The sequence below is a fragment of the Chionomys nivalis genome, chromosome 2, assembly GCF_950005125.1.
Source record: "Chionomys nivalis chromosome 2, mChiNiv1.1, whole genome shotgun sequence".
Lineage (NCBI taxonomy): Eukaryota > Metazoa > Chordata > Mammalia > Rodentia > Cricetidae > Chionomys > Chionomys nivalis.
In genome coordinates this window covers 102,759,728-102,776,856 of record NC_080087.1, presented here as the reverse complement: position 1 = coordinate 102,776,856, position 17,129 = coordinate 102,759,728, and the positions used below count along the sequence as shown (strand labels likewise).

Here is a 17,129-nt window from a genome sequence, read left to right as displayed (position 1 = left end):
TGTGTGTGTGCGTGTGTGTACACATATGACCTGCACTGGCACACACACATCCATGCATACACTTTATCCACGTGTGCATCAATAGATATACAAGGACAGACAGAAAACACATGCGTGAACATACACACCGTAAATGCACACATGTGTAAGCAGGCATCGAGGGATGTGCACCACATGGTTTGGTGAACTGATGGTTACATCTCCTGCCAACTTTTCCGTTATAGGCTGAATTTTCCCATTCCAGGCTATTAGATCTCCATTTAACTTATATTTGGGTCTTCGTGTGACAGGCAGATGTTTTACTTCAGCTGTGTATGATATAGTCTTTCACCACCTTGAATTGAGGCTTTTGCCTTCCGCTCTGTGGGCTGAATATGTCCATCTTATTTTGAACTGCTCCTTGACCAAAGCTTTTTAATAGCTAGGGTTTGCCCCACACCCATGCCGTCTGGGAACACGCCCTCATATGTTCCGTCCATATGTTCTGCTGGGTTTGGGAGTGTGCAAGTGTGTTGCACGTGGCGGGAACCTGAACACTGAGCCAGGAGAATGCCAGCACCTAATAGGAAGTCCCCACTTGCAGGGACTTCGGGCGGCTCCTTGCTGGTCCCAGCGCAGGCAGTGGGGCCTCCTCTCCCCCTTCCTGCACGACTATCTTGTCTGCTTCTTTGTCCACTTTCCTACATACATATAGGTGAAACTTTTTCTCTACCAGAACGATGTTGAATTTATAGAATTATAGGAAGAGCTACCGTGTCTGCAGTACGGTGACATTGTGAGCAGAGCACTGTGTCCCTGGGAAGGCATGTGTGTGCCCTGCTTCTCCTGTCAGCAGTTCTCAACCTGTGGGTCGCGACTCCCGCGGGGGTTGCATATCAGATCCTTACGTTAGGATTCATAACCGTAACAAAATTACAGTTATGAAGTAGCTTTTACGCAATAATTTTATGGTTGGGAGTCACCACGACAGGAGGAATTGTATTAAAGAGTCGCAGCGTCAGGGAGGTTGAGACCACTGCTCTAGGTAATGCCTCACCTGTAGCTGTGCTAGAGGGAGCAGGCCAGCACTCAATGGTCTGCTACCCAAGGGGGCTTCTTGAACAGTGGAGAGCTGCCCATCTCTTGATGTTCACCTTCTTCCTATCAGCTGGGTGACCAGGTTTCTTTTGCAGCGCAGGTAAGTTTTCCTAGAACCCTGGCTTATTCTTTCTTGATCTCTCTCCTCTGACACTGCCTGTCCAGGACATGACATCTCCTTCTCCCTTGCTCAATATGGAGTGATGGCAGTGAGCTCAGGAGGGGCTCAAGGGGTAGGGGATGTGTGGGTAGCTGCAGCACCCAAAGCGGCTCTCTGGTCTCCAGCAGAGCCTGAAAGGCTGCCCACCTTCCTCTGTTGTCAAAAGTCAGGACCTTGGGCTAATGCTGGGCTGGGAACAAGTTTATCCCTTCTGAAATGTCCTATGCTGTGTCCAGGGGGGGACTCACAGGTACCTCTCTCATACCCACCCTACAGAGATGGCTCCCAGCACTTGGCACCAACCCTGCCTGGAAGGATTCACAGAGGAGAATATGGGGGATACAAGCAAAGCAGCCCAGAGGATCTTCCTGCTGGGCTGAGCCTTGGAAGGCCTGGGGTGGGGAGCATGCCTCTTCCTTAACCTCTGCGCTTGAGGTCTTTCGTCCCTGGCTGGTGACATGTAAACCTGAGAATGACGAATGGAGGTGAGGCTAGGGAGTGACTGTGTATGTCAGGAATGGCAAGGACTGACTCAGACTGGGCCTGAAGAGGGTGATGACCTGCCCTACTTCACCTGGAGCCTCCGCATGGCCCTGCAGCGCTTCCTTTACTGCCCCGGCCCCAACACTGCCAGAAGTAGAACAGAATTTCTTAAAGCTTTCGTTACCATTTAATTATAATAGGCTAGAACCAAAGGAAAGGGACTTGGAGCCCTGGCCATATGGGTGCCCACCAGACAGCTAGACTCTCGCTACCTTGACTGTCTGAAGTGTCAAGGGGACCCTTGAAATCCTTATGGGAGCCAGAACTGGACTCCAGAAGAGGATGAATGGAGAGACCCCAACACCCAAACCACTGCCTAAGATGGCCACACTTGGTGTAAGTCAAAACTGTATCTCCCTTTTCCCTTCCCTGATGCTGACACAGGACCTGTGCTTTTGGTCCCTAAGGGAGATTAGGGGAGAGGCAAGTGCCTCACTGGAGGTGTGGGTGGGTCTCTAGCTCTGTTGGGTCCTGTCATTGCCTCAGTTTCCCAGCTGTAGAAAGATCTGAGGTACCTGTGCATACAGAAGGACAGCAGGGGCCCTCATAGAGCCTCTACCTGGTGAGTGGTCATGCTTCCCCAGACCCCTGATGCTGGGCACTTTCCTAGTCTTCACCAGAACCTCCCCAGGCCTTGGGACTAGTTCAGGGTCCCCGGGTCCCCCAGCCTATGGTCTCCCAGCTGAGTGTCTCTCAAAGACAGCTTTAGGTGTTGTGTCTACTGTATACCTGGAGCTCCTTGTTATGTGGGTGCCTCACAGGCAGTCTCTAATCAGGTTCCCCATTTCCAGACACAGGATCCCCCGAGGCCATAGGCTACAGTGACACAAGCCTTTCACAGTTCCCAGCAGCAGGGTTCAGGAGACCCAGGCTCAGGCCAGCTCTGTGCTTTGTGACCCGAGGGGACAGGAATGCCTGTTGCTCCCAGCTTGTGGCAGACATTAAGAGAACTGTCACTCAACAACGCATGTGTTGGAATTGGTACAAGTGTTGGGCTGTCACTCCAGGGAGCTCGGACCCTGGGAGCCTTTGTGGCACGGTAACCCGCACGCTCCTCTTGATGGAAGAATGAACCGGCGCTCTCCATTGAGAGTCTGCAGGATGCTAATGGCGGAAGCATCTGGTCAAAGGGGCCAAGAGCAGTGTCCGTCCTCATGCCTTGGAGGCCGGGGACCCTGAGGACCATCAGCCGAGCCCCTACGTCCTAAGGATGCGGCACCCAGCCCTTCAGTGAAGACAATGGTAGCATACTCTGTGTGTACGCAGGGAGTGGGGTGCTCTGGAGTCTTCTGTCTTCCCTGAAAGTCCAGCTCCTCGTAGGCCACACTGAAGACAGGCGCAGCTGAAGCGTCCTCCTTCTTCAAGGGAGGAAGAAGAAAGAGTTGTCTGTGTAGTCAGTTGGGGGTGGTGTGTGCATCCCATAATCTCAGCCATTCCCTATGCTGAGTTTCCAATCTGTCACTGGATTTGGGGTTCTTCTTAGAGACCTCAGCCATTGAAATTGGGACCTAACAGCTGTCCCTTCTCCCTACTTCCCTCTCTGAGATTTAGGATGCAGCCCCTTTGTTTCTGGTTCAGTTTCTACCTCTAATGTTCCCTAGCCTTCTTGCAGGTTTAGTATTCCAAAATGTGACATTTTTACTTGTCTCTACCCAGAACAGAAAGACTATGGGAATGTCAGGGCTATGCACTCTGGGGTCAGCTGATGGGTAGAACATCAGAATATGGCTGTAGGATCCTGGCGGGAAATCTGAGCTTTTCTCTAGGCTGCAGCCCCCAGGCTTCATGGCATCTCTGCCTGTACCAAGCCCTGGGGTAGACTGTGATGAATCCCTCAAGAAAGGGGACCCAGACTCACCAGAGGCTGTTCCTTTCTTCCAGTTCTTCTGGCCTCTGTTGAAAAACATATTCTGAATTAGAAGGGGCAGCTGCTGGACCATCTTCCCTGGTGGAGGGGAATGTCTTGGCAGTGTGTGTGTGTGTGTATTTTGGAGTAGGGGTTTCAGGCCCTGAGGAGACCTAGACCATGGGCAGGCATCAGGCTTTCTATTCCCACTCGTGCCCTCCCCATTTACTATCCGGGAGTTCCCACTTGAGTCACGAGTTGTGGGCTATGGGCCTGCCACAGGGACGGATGCCTACGTGGGCCCCGTTTCCTAGTGCACCATAGCACATGGTAGACATGCCGCAGATACTATGTGTGGCTTCTTAGCTGGCTGATAACCAGACTTAGCTAGGACGCTCCTGGAGATAGCAGGGTAGGGGTTGGTTTATTTCTGACAGTGGCCTGAAGGCTGACTTAGACCTTCCTGCCAGCCACAGAAAGTGGCAATTCTCACCAACTGTTTAGATAAAACCAGCAGCCTCGAGCTAGCTGTGCATGGGGTGGACACAAGGTGGCTAGGATGCGTGTGAAGTATTGGGACTACAAGGTTTCAGGACAGTCAGGAACCCTGAGGAAGGTAGGAGGTAGAAGTGTTGGAAGGGAGGCATTGTGGGTGGACAATGGCCAGCAGGACTATTTGCAAGGCCTGAGGCTTTGATTTTGGTAGGGCTGGGGCTGGGGCAGGGGTAGGGGCAGGGTTCTGAAGAGCCTTACCTGACACACCTGTTGAGCAGAAAGCAGCTAGGACCCAGGCCAGCAGCAGCAGCACAGGGACACCCACTAGGACACTCATGATACCGATGACCAAGCCTTGAAACTGGCCTGCTGGCCTGGGTGATGAGGGGCTGGGGTATCTTGTTGAGGTCTCCAGGATTCTCTCTACAGGACCACAAAGGATAGAGTTCTAGGACACCAATCGTGTATTCGCTTTAGGGGCAACCATCCTGCCTGCTTCAAGCCCACTTTGGATGGGCAAGTGACTGGCCACCCACCCTACTTCCCTGGGCTCCACCATAAAGGGGTCTCCGATGCAGGTGTTTCTGGCCGCACCTGTTACCACAAGCTCTGCTCCGGGGCTCTCCTTGATTTGTGGCTTTGGGGGCAGAGAGATGGCCCCACAGAGGTAGATGCCACTGTCATTGCGCCGTGTGGCAAGGATGTTCATGTGGAAGTCATGCCCATTGGGCAGCTGTGTGATCTGGAAGCGGTTGTCCCGGACAGGCTGGCTGAAACCGTTACAGAAGGCGGCCTGTTTTTCAGTCTGGTTGCTGGGGCTCAGGCGGTACCAGTTCAGCATAAGGTCCTCGGACCAGTTGGAGAAACTGCAGGTGAAGGTGGCATTTGCTCCCTCGGACACAGTGAGCCAGGCTGGGGAGAAGGTAAGGGGCCTCCAGGGCCCGCTGGAGACCTCTGAGATGGAGGAGAAAAAAGCTCTGTGAGGAAGGGGTGTGAGTACCCTTTTTTGACCATTTTCTGAAATCTCTGGGGAGAAGAATGGTTCTCTCAGACCGACCCCAGGTCAGAATCTCCTAAGCAGTACCCCTGCTCAGGAGCCTGTAGCTTCTTGTGGCTATGTGAGTCCCTATCCCCAACAAGCAGGGTTCTTCCTTTAGCGTAACTGACCTTAGAGACTGGAGGCATCTATCTGACATGCTTATTTCTGTCCTTTGAGAATTTGGGATCCCCCCCTCCAGATATCTTTACCTTCCCACGCCAGTGCAAGGTGTCCTAGGACTGACCTGCACGTTCTAGCCCTAGCCTTCGGGTTGGCCGGTCTAGCTCTGTTAGAAGGATCAGTGGGATGCTACATTGGGAAGTGAGGACTTCCACGAAAACCCCAGACATTGGAGGTAGTGAGTTCTTTAGTAAACTTGGACATAGCCTGGACCAGAGACGCCATCCAGCATGACGGAGCTGCCCTGGTAGCAGAAGGTATGGGTCAGTCGTGTCTTCCAGCCATATTAGAGGTCACAGCCAGGGGCCTCCAAAGACCATTGTCCCTGAAGTGGACAGAAAGAGAGGTCCCATGGTGCAGGACTCCCCGAAACAAAGATGAGCGGGATGGTACGGCTGCCAGGGCTTGGTCAGGGGTGCCTCACACATCATGCAGGGCCTCGTGGCTCTTCTCAGCAAGTGCCTATCTCACCGACAGGCTTCTTGTCACATACGTGCACACTTACATATAACCTCCCACTGGTACTCTCAAACACTCCCTACTGGGACCCATGTGATGCCAACCGTTGAACCCACAGTCAGAGATGTGGGTACAGTCAGAAGCTCCAGGGACAAGGGAAGACAGACCTGCCAAACACACACTTGCTGGGGAGACAGCTATGCACACAGGAAACAGCCACAGAGACATCCTTGAAGATGCTCTGGCCTCGACTCTGGCTGTGTTGCCAGCTCTCTTTGCCCTTGGCCTATGTAGTCACTGGGCACCTGGAACTTGGAGAGAAAGGGCCAGCTCAAAACAGAGCTGTGTCCCCAGCTGTACCTAGACATATAGCGAGGGAATTCTACCCAATTATGTGGCCCAGGACACTGTACTGCAAACATTGCCTCCACCTCCAGTGTGGGGCATTTTACTACACTTACTGGGCATGGTTTCCTCCCAGGGTGACAAAGAATGAGGCCGTGTTGCCGCGGCTAAGATACAGAAGATACAGAGAGAGCAGGAGTCAGAGGCAAAGAAGAGGGGCTGGATAGGCGGAGGACGAATGGGAGTGGAAGTGAGGGTCCAAACACCTGGCAGACAGGTATCTGAAATCAGCCTCCTCCAGGTCTGAAAGGGAGCCAGAGATACTGGGCGGAGTTATCTGCAGTGAGCGAGGAGATGTTAGCAGAGGAAGGCCCTAAGACATTCCCACCCTGTGGCCCTGCCCAGAAACGGTCTCCATCACTAGCCAGGAAGAAGCAGAACTGACATTTCCCCTCTCTGACGTTCTCAGCTATACATGGGTGATGGATGCGTGATGCCAGGCCCTGCTGATGGTCTAGTGCCACTTGGACTGAGGGTGGGCGTAGTCTATGAGCCAGGCCTGGAGTGCTGCAAGGGCCAGGGTCCCTAGATCCCATGCAGTTGGTGAAGCCTGAGTCATGCGGTTCTGGGTAGTGGTTCATGTAGGTCTGTGTGGGCCAGGAGGACCAATGGTGTCAGGGATCCTCAGAGGGGCCATGCCCAGGCTGAGGGTGGCCAGGGTGAGATCTTCCCATCGTAGCTAAGTTCTGTCCCTCCTCAGAGGCAACACAAACATCATGGGGCTACAGTATACACTTTCTTTGGCCTGTCTAAACCACACGCAGCTAGCATGTCACAGCACAGTAGTGTCAATAAATCTCTTCTTTGAACATTCACTCAAGAAATATACGAGTCTTTTTTCAAGAAAGCCTCCAGCAACTATAGTAAGGTTAGACTCAGATTTGGTGAAGCAAACATATCTTCCCTACCTTCACTCTTCTAGACTCTATCAGTGTGGTCTGGTCTATGGTCTCCCTCCTTGGAACTAGAAACCTGGGGTCCTTTTAGCACTCCAGGTAATCTGTCCAGCCCTACCCTAACCCTATAGATCCACCACCACAGCCACACTTAACTACCGATCTCCGAACAGATTCTCAAGAGTTCCTAGGGTCATGAGAACCAGAAAAGCCCCCAGAGAGCCAAAAGGCACAGGACTCTTCTTTGTTCTGGGCAGGACTGTCACAGCTCTCCAAGGGTAGCTGTGATCTGTGAATGCACCAGGGACTGTGGTGTGTCCTCAGGGAGCCTTCTGCCACCCACCCTCTCAACACTGGTCCCTAGGTTGCCCGAGATGAGTTCTTGGGTAGACATTTGATCACGGGTCTCAGAGCCTTGCCTCGTCTCTCCTGCTCCTGTGTCTACATGTATGACATTTTGGGTCCCTTGTCTTCTCACTGACTCTTTGCAGTTTATTCCTCTGGTGGCAGGGTCGTTGACTTCCCAGGTCTCTGTCCTCTTGTGGGTTTCTGCCTGTGTCCATCCCAGGGCTCTATCTTGCTCTGCCCATGTTTGGGTGTCCCCCCACGTCCCTTCCTCCCTCCTCAGAGCAGTCCCTGCTCCCTTTGTACCCAACAGCCTCTTTGCTCCCCTTAGTCATCTTGTGTGGCAATTCTTTTCTTGAACTGGCATGTGCCTCCCTCCATGTGCCTGTGGTGGGCCTAGAGATGACAATCGTGGGGACTTCCTCATAGGGGGGATGTTAGGAGGGACTGGGCTTTGGCAAGAGAGCATCTGCCTCTGAAGGCCGTAAGGTGGTAATACTATATGGAGGGGGATACCTCCCCCCCCAGGGACTCAGGTCATCCATAGAAGTACAGTGTCACTCAGAAATTAGGCCCCTGAGAGAGCTATTAGGAACTGATCTGGGAGCACCTCGTTGCGTGCGATGGCGGCTAGGTGTGTTCAGCACGAAGCATCTCCTGCAGTCCTGAGAAAGTGAGACAGATGCTGCAGCGTCTGAGGCCCTAGGCAGCACTTCTGAGTCTCCCTTTCATGCTGTGGCTGCCTGTGGGAGCGCACAGGTAGATGAAAGTGAAGTGTCACTGTGGTTAGAACGCATAACGGTGGCTTCTCTTTTAAAGACAGGAACTGGTTCAAGAGCCGAGGCTGGCCTTGAACTCACAATTCTCCTTCTGCCCCCTAGGTGCCGAGATCACAGGCGGGGAGCTGTCCTGCTGTGATAAAGGCATTTCCGGTCAATCCAAAAGTGAGCGCGAGGAGATGTGAGAAGACCGACTTCTGGGTACAGTGAGGGAGGGTTTCCCTGTGCCCCTCGCACGGTAAGTCCCAGGGAACTGTTCTGATGCCGTGTGCATAGCTAGAAATTTCTCACAGGAGGGAGAAAGGAGAACTGAGAGAGGAAGTTTGGAAAGGAAAAGTCAGCTGTGGCAGTATGTGCTTGCAATGTCAGCATCATGGGAAGTAGAGACAGGAGGAGCCTTGGAGATTTACGGCCAGTTAGCTTGGCTGAAGAACGCAAGCTCCAGGTTTAGTGGAAGATATTGTCTCAAGGGAATATGGTGTGTGGCGATGCAATAGTTTGAAAGTATCACTTACATTTTAAGAGACTGGAATTTTTGTTGGGACTCACAGCCAAAGTTAATAACAGCTTGTTGTCACTGAAGACTTAAGACTGCTATCCTATGTCAGTGTGGTGAGTTCTCAGATAATTAGGAAACAACCTTCCTCAACACCCAGGAGTACCACTTTTGGGCATATATCCAGAAGATGCTCAATTATACCACAAGGACATGTGCCCAACTATGTTCATAGCAGCATTTTTTGTCATAGCCAGAACCTGGAAACAACCCAAATGTCCCTCAACCGAAGAATGGATAAGGAAAATGTGGTACATTAACACAATGGAGTACTACACAGCAGAAAAAAATGATATCTTGAATTTTGCAGGCAAATGGATGGAGCTAGAAAACATCATTTTGAGTGAGGTAACCCAGACCCAGAAAGACAATTATCACATCTATTCACTCATAAGTGATTTTAAAACATAAATCAAGGAAAACCAGCCTACAAATCACAATTCCAGAGAACCTAGACAACAACAAAGACCCTAAGAGAAACATACATAGATCTAATCTACATGGGAAGTAGAAAAAGACAAAGTCTCCAGAGTAAATTGGGAACACGGGGACCTTGGGAAAGGGTTGAAGGGGAAGGGAGAGGCAGGGAGGGGAGCAGAGAAAAATGTAAAGCTCAATAAAATCAATAAAAAAATGACTGCTAAATCACTGTGTACTCAGCCTGCTTGTTTAACCGGCCTTTCTTTTTTTTTTTTCTTCTGGTTTTTATGACAGGGTTTCTCTGTGTAGCCCTGACTGTCCTGGAATTCACTCTGTCTTTAGAACAGGCCGGCCTTGAGCTCAGGAGATCCGTTTGCCTCCCAAGCTTTGTGCCACCGAGCCCCACTATAACCCGCCTTTAAGAGAACAATATAAAAACGAACCTTACATGCCTTGGATCTCCCATGTAATCAGCTTTTACAACCTGAGCAATGCATAGCTGCAGTCTTAAGTTACACACTCTTCCATGCCCCTGACCCAGATAATGCATGTGGACCGTTTGCTGCAAGCAGCGAATGCAGAGGCTGAAGGCAGTCTTCTAAAATCTGTCACAGAGGTGGAGAGCATCCGTGTGCGGGTACTGGGTGACAATGGTGCTTGTCATCTGGGTTGGCGGAGATCAGTGGGAGCCAGCGACTTAATCCATGTAACACTCTTAAAGATTGCTGTCAAGTACCCCATTCTCTCTCCCATAGGATGCTTTTTATAACAACAGAGCAAAGTCCTTTCTGTGGGACAGACAGACAGACACATGCATGCAGAACTCATACAACAGACAGACACCTCCACAGATACAGACAGCTATGATAGACAGACAGACACCCCTCACAGACACGGACAGCCATGACAGTCACACACGTATACAAGCACATGAGCACCTCATACAACAGACAGACAGTACAGACAGATACAGACATCTACAATGGACAGACAGACAGACAGACACACACACACACATGCAGAACTCATACAACAGACAGGCACCACTCACAGACATGGACAGCTACACACATACAGAGGCACAATGAGCACCTCATACAACAGACAGACAGTACACACAGATATAGACGTCCACAATGGACAGACAGACAGATAGACACATACACACAGCTCATACAACAGACAGACACCACTCACAGACATGGACAGCTACGACACAAACACACTGAACAGAAGACACAAACATACGGGCAGATGCACAAGCCAGCTTTTACGCAGGCACAGATTCAGACTCATACAACAGAGAGACACGTGGAGCATGAAGTAGAGAGTTCCAATCTGGACTGGCTCTTGGTTAAGTGACTCCAAGGGGAAGTGCTTCAATTTCTTTCCTTAATGTGACACCGATGCATTACTGGGGACTCGGAGTTAGTCACTAACGGGTGTAATCTCCACAGACGTATGAGCAACAAGGCAGGGTACCTTCTTCTGGCCGGCACACACGCATGCAAAGGTGTGTGCACCCACAGACTCTCACATTCACACACCAGAAGCGTCACAGGGCTGTGGTGTTGGCTCAATTGCTAAAGCGTCTGCCAACCAAATGTGAGGAGACTGATTTCCAGTATCTATCTAATTCCGGTGTGGCAGTGCCTGCCTATAATCCTGGGACTGATAAGGCAGGGACAGGAGGACACCTGAGGCATGTTGGAGAGCCAATTTGGCTGAGTAGGTAAGAGAGAGATCCTGTTTCAAAAATTAAGGTGGAGAGAAACAGAGAGAGATACCTAATATTTACCTCTGGTCTCTACATACATGCTCACACGCATGCACATAAATGTGCATGTACAATGATGTTTCTCTCTCTCTCTCTCTCTCTCTCTCTCTCTCTCTCTCTCTCATTTGTAAAAATTAACAGATGACCCTGTCCTTCACTTAGCAGTGTGCATGCCGGTGAGGAGATTTGGCCCTTTCTCATGTTTAGGGCACTGTCACTCATCGTGTGGGTCTCTAGCCAGGATCTGGGAACCTAGAACTGACTGGGATCCCTTTTGGGGATGCACTCAGAGCCAGCCTAGTTGAACTCACCCCCTTGTCTTCCAACCTAGTGGGGTGTGAGGCCCAGAATGTAACATAAAGGGGCCCCTTTCCCCTGTCCAACCTGTCCCGGGACTTCTGCCATTGAAGGCCAAGTGTGGGGGTGCCAGTGGTGGCAACTTAGCCTTCTGCTCTTCAACCCCGCCCCTGTCCAACTTACTTGGGAGTTTTCACCCCACAATCATGCCATCAGTGAGTGCCTGTCCCCAGAACACTAACCCCTAAGTCATATGCAAGTGATATGGGGAAGGGAGAGCTCGGGAGGGAGCTCGGTGCCCGCTCACAGGCTGTTGGATCATATGCTGTGGAGGAAGAGGCTGGGCTGAAAGACGGAGCACTTGCCCCATCCTTCTTAGGATCCCCGGAATCACTTTGGGGCCCTGAACTCCTCCCACTGGCAAGAAGGACTCACTGGAGACCACCTCTTGATCTCAGACTCCCAGCTCCTAGAACCCCGAGATGATTAAACCTTGTTCTTCATAAGTAGAACAGCAGAACAGGGACTAAGCTAGGCTATCTCCCCCCACGAGTCTTCCTGGCCTCCTTAACCTGTGCGGTTCTGCATAGAAGGTGTGATTTGGAGATGTCAGGGGTCTTCTCGGTTTCCCTGAGCTTTTTCTTCGGTTCATGGATAGAGCTGAGTTGATGGGTGAGTGCCATGTCCTGGTTAGCACTGGGAGGTTGAAAGGGTGAGCCCTTTCAGTCAACCTGAACCTGGAGGGTCTCACGACATGCTTACTGCAGACCACAGGCTCCTGTGTGTTGAGGCCAAATCATAACCGCATAGATGCATACAGTACCTTATTTAAGCAAGAGTCATCTGGGATGATGAAAGCATGGTCAAGGGGATGACAGGGGTCTCCCTATTCATTACAAATGGATTGTATCCCCATGTCCACCTGGAGAAATGTCCCCAGTGTGAGGATTCCAGAAGGGCACTTCCAAAGACGATCAGGACTGTAGTTTCAAGTAGATGTGAGATGTCCCAGATGACACTCCACATTTCTTGCCTAAGCGGCTAAGGGCACAGGCTAACCAAGCCAAAGGGTAGGCAAAGAACCGGCAGACACTCAGCCAAAACCATGTTACCCACAAGCGTTCCAGCCAGGGAGAAGCAAGCCAGTTAGAAGCATGATGTCAGAGCTCTAGCTGTATCTAGGTTGGGGATGTGTCTCCATGGGACCGACAGGGATGCGGGGTAAAGGGCTTCCTAACATCTGCCGTTGATGCTTAGTGATGCAGAACCTCACAGCGATGTGAGGAGATGGGAGATGGGGGCTGAACTGTTCCTAAACACTAACTGGAGCCTTTACTCCAGCACCTAGGGATAAAAATTCAGTAGCAGTAGGGGCTAGCTATAGGATTAATTAGATAAGGTCACTTTGGAGAGGGTAGGTCTCAGCTAGGGGGACTGATGTCTATGTAGGAAGGGGATTATGGACACTGGTGCAAGAGGGTAAAGGCAGAGGATGGGGAGGTGTCTAGGTACCAAGGAATCCAAAGGTTGCTGGAAAATTCAGAGGCAGGAGAGGGACCTGGAACTTAACTGGCTCACAGGGGCTGAGGTTCCCCCTATCTTGAGTTCCAATTTAAGACCCCAAGCCTGAGACAATGCTCCCTAAACCCCTTCTCCACAAGCTGTGGTACTTGGTGACAGTGGTCCAGTCAAGCCAGTGAAGGCAGGAAGTACCAATAAGCCAGGTGAGATTGTGTGCGCTGGTGAGATTAGTGCCGGACAATCTTGAGTTTTATGCTGACCTGGGCAATCTGATGAGACATTGCCCCAAGAAAGGTCAATATTCTAAACTAATATAACACATACACACACAGAGTTCTATATCATCTATCTGTCTGTCTATCTATCTATCTATCTATCTATCTATCTATCTATCTATCTACCTACCTACCTACCTACCTACCTACCTATCTATCTATCATCTATCTATCTATCTATCTATCTATCTATCTATCTATCTATCTATCATCTATCTATCATCTATCTATCTATCTATCTATCTATCTATCTATCTATCTATCTAAAGTGTTTTCTAAATATCTATCCTTATATACACAAATAAGAGCAGCTCTTACCCCTCATCAAAGAAGATTTTCTTTTTTATCATTTTTTTCAATTTTTAATTTAATTTTTTAAAAAAACTGTTCTTTCTCATTTTACATGCCAAATCCACTTCCCACTCCCTCTCCAAAGAAGGTTCTTTTTGCAACATAAGGCGGTGATTACAGAGATGCCCAACACAGTCACAGGAGAACAAGTGACTGTGGATCGCACAGCTCCGACTGATAGATTGGGAATGCAAACCCTGACGCTAAGGCTCAGGGGGAATCACAGAAGACAGCGTGGAAAACTTGTAGGAGCCGGAGGCCCAGGCCACCTGTTGATAGAGCGTTCCCTGGACACTGCAGGGCCAGTACATCCATGAGCTCTGAACCATGGCAGACTGAACCCAAGACTAGCATGATAATAACACCACTTGCCACACAGATGTGAACAGAGGAAATTCCACACGGTCCTATCCCCATATGAAAAACTATAGGAGGTTAATGGCTAACGAGAGAGGGGAAATCAATTGCTCCAAAGACAAATTCCCAAGCAAGTTGTCCAGTCCCGAGAGATCAACCCTGAACACGTACACATAGAAGCAAACCTGAATGGACTTAATAGGTTATCTATGCAGATGTGTATATACATATATGTATGTGCGTATTTTTCAAAATTATGGATTATGGAAAGCAAGTCTGACTTTAAGAAATGTGTCCTTAGGATGCGCTTGGCAGTTTTCATAAGTGGTCTGAGCAAATCTCATGAGGCAGTAACTATTTCCCCCAGATTGTAGGTGGGAGGCTGGAGAGATGCCTCAGTGGTTAAAAGCTCTGGCTGTTTGTTCTTCCAGAGGACCCAGGTTCAATTCCCAGCATCCACATGGCAGCTCACAACCACATGTAACTCCAATGCCTCCCCAGACACGAGGCACACATGTGATGCAGACATTCGGGCAAAACACCCATACACCTAAGATAAAATAATAAAATGGAAAAACGAAAGAACAAAAGAAAGAAAATGTAGGCGAGAAAACGGTAAAGAGACCGAGTGGCTCACCAAAGGTCACCATGCTCAGCAACGGCTTTATGGACTCCTAACTTACGGCTCTTTCTGAAAGGGTCTGCCAGCAAGGCAACCCAGGCTGGCTTTGAACTTTTGATGGGCATGCTCAGCTATGCTTGTCTTTAGTCTGGATACAGGATGGTCCATTTCCAAGTCTGAATTTCCTCAGCTTAGTCACTAGGCAGTCACGGTTGAGGTTGGGAGGCGTGTAAAACTAGTAAGCATGAGAAGAGCTGTCTACGGGACCAACTGAAATAAGGAGAGTGAGGCAATCCGGAAGGAAGAGATGTCCTGGACGTAAGGTCCACGGCCGCCAAGTGCAGGGCACTGGCTGTGTGACATGCTTGGCGCAAGGCTGTTCCGATGGCAAGAGAGGCACGCCGGCTCCAAGTCATTTGCCAGACACAATCTAGAGCAGGCCTGCATAACACACCCCTCTTTCCGTACTTTGTCATGAAGTTGCATTTGGGGACATGCCCAGTGTGCCAGGTCACCAGGGTGAGTCATAGCCCCCTTTAGGTCTCGGGTCCTTCTCTCCGATGACCCATGGTCCTTCTCCCTTTGTTCCCTGGGTTTCCTGACAAGGTTCCCCCAAGGGGCATCTTTCATCCCTAGGGCCTCGGACCATCTCCCATGTTCAGGGCTGTATGCTCATCAGTCCTGACAGCAACCCAACGGCTCTCCTACCAGAGGCCAGCATGGAGGCAAAGTATTCCCAGCATCCCAACCGGCCTTGGCCTGCAGCCTAAGGTGATGAGCAAACACACTCAGTTCCCAGTCCCACCCAGCTCTCAAGATGGTGAAGAGGCTGGGGTGGAGAGGACTGAGGCCTCATATGAGCAAGGGGACATCATTACAGGTAAAACATGTCCCAGGGCAGCCAGCACAGGGTAGAAGCTTGGGTCACTGTCCTACGCTCCGCAGGAGTAGCCCTGGCCCAGGAGCTAGGTGACTTTTCCCCTAGCCCTGGGTTCCCAGTGAAGGTGGGCTCAGTCCTGAGAGTAGAGGGTACAGGGTAAAGGGTATAGGGTAGTGAGGTCAAGTTATCTCTGTGAGGAATTTGACCAGGATCGCTGTACCCCTAGGTCTCACCCTCCCCCGAGTCCACCATGGATGCTAGGAGGCCAGGAATGTGCGGTCTAGAGTCCTCCAGAGATGGCAACACAGGAAACTGTGCCCATGAGGAGTATACAGCTGATAGACCCTTGGAGAGAAACTGCCAGTCATCTATCCAGTGTGTAGGGCGGGCCTCATGGAGGGATGTCCCCAACTATAAGAAAACACAGGGGAGGGCCAAGGACACAAGGGCCTGGCAGAATCCTGAAGCAGGGCCGTAGTGGCCAAGGCCAGACCCACCATTGCTCCACAGGAAGGGACATAAAGGATCAGTTGAGATTGGACAAATGTTCAGTCTGCCTGGGAGAAACTAGGAGGCACATGCTGAGCCCTGGGAAGCCCTCCACCTGTAAAACCCACTGAGGGAGAAAAAAAAAAGGAGCCAATCTAGATAACCAAGAGGCACAGGTGTCCCTCTCCCCCAGTGACAGGGACTCTGGGTGCCTGCCCGTTCCTTCAAGCCCTGCCCCAGCCACCAACCCTGATCCCACGTCCCTCCGAGCCACATACCTAGAAGCCACCCTGCTTGCCAGCTCAACTGCAGCACAGCCCAAGTGAGAGGCCAGGGCACCTGCCGGACCCACATGCCCAGAGCCCCTGGCTGCGCCTCCTTCAAACGCCGGGCCCCGCTATCTCCTCCTCCTCGGCTTCTCAGGCAGAGTTGTCTATAGCGGAAGGGAAACGGTCCTGGGTTATGCTGGAGGGAGGAGACCTCTTCTTGGCTCCCGCCCCCTCTTCCTCCACCTCCACAGAGGTGGGAGAACAGGCAAAGAAGGGTGGGGGAGGGGCATGGGAGGGAGGAGGGGGAGGGAAAGACACTTGGGAGGAGCAGGTGGAGGCGGCTAGTGAGAGGTGAGCGAAGAGAAGACCAGCCGCCTTTGCCTCCTGCCCCACTATGGGTCTTCTCCGCTTCAGGCCCCATATTGAGGGCAATTTTGGTCCTTTCTATTCCCTACATCCTGATCGTTAGCTACTGAGGTTTAGGGAGCCTGAGATGAGGGCCTTACTCTTGTCCCTTTGGAGGATGGGTGTCCTCCCGGGCTGCAGGGAGGGTTAGCTGTACCTTCACCTACCTTGTCTGGCATGTGTGACCTTTAAGTCCCCTGAGCCATGGCTTGGTCCTTTACTTTTGGGGAGCAAGAGCCAAGCCACCCCCACCTGCTCTGCCTGATGGGTCAGAGGAGGCCTGAAAGGGTTATAGTGAGCCTCTCCTAGTACCCCGAGAAGATGCCTCTCTCCTCAGCCACATCCTCAGACCCAAAAAACCCCTGGGTCTGGTCTGGCTTTCTCTCTTGGCTTTTTTTCCCCTTCAAGACACTGGGCCCACCTGTTCAGGTCTCTGTCTTCTCTGCTTCCACAGTGGTCCTAGTATTGCTGGTCCTGCTGCCCTCGGTCTTCCTCTTCACCTGACCTGGTGGTCAGGTTTTAGGTCCTTTCCAGTCAACCTTTCCAGTTCCTAGGTGGTGGGAGACCCCCCCACCTGTCCTGTCCCTGTCTCCCTGGGGAGGGAAGGGGTAGTCAGACCTGTGCATATAGCCCCAGGCTGGTTGACCATTTGTGGGGATCTCTGATTACTTAAGAGTTCGGCTTTC

General features: G+C 51.2%; 1 protein-coding gene across 1 annotated transcript; it reads right to left on the bottom strand.

Moving 5' to 3' along the window:
• Positions 1 to 1,957: 1,957 nt before the first annotated feature.
• On the bottom strand, positions 1,958 to 16,912 carry Pdcd1 (programmed cell death 1). The gene is made up of 6 exons (XM_057762636.1): positions 16,865 to 16,912; positions 16,048 to 16,202; positions 4,716 to 5,075; positions 4,380 to 4,544; positions 3,639 to 3,673; positions 1,958 to 3,138 (listed from the first exon to the last, which is right to left on the bottom strand). The coding sequence occupies exons 2-6, from the start codon at positions 16,121 to 16,123 to the stop codon at positions 2,905 to 2,907; spliced, it is 870 nt and encodes a 289-aa protein (XP_057618619.1). The 5' UTR covers positions 16,124 to 16,202; positions 16,865 to 16,912; the 3' UTR covers positions 1,958 to 2,904.
• Between the last annotated feature and the right edge of the window lie 217 nt (positions 16,913 to 17,129).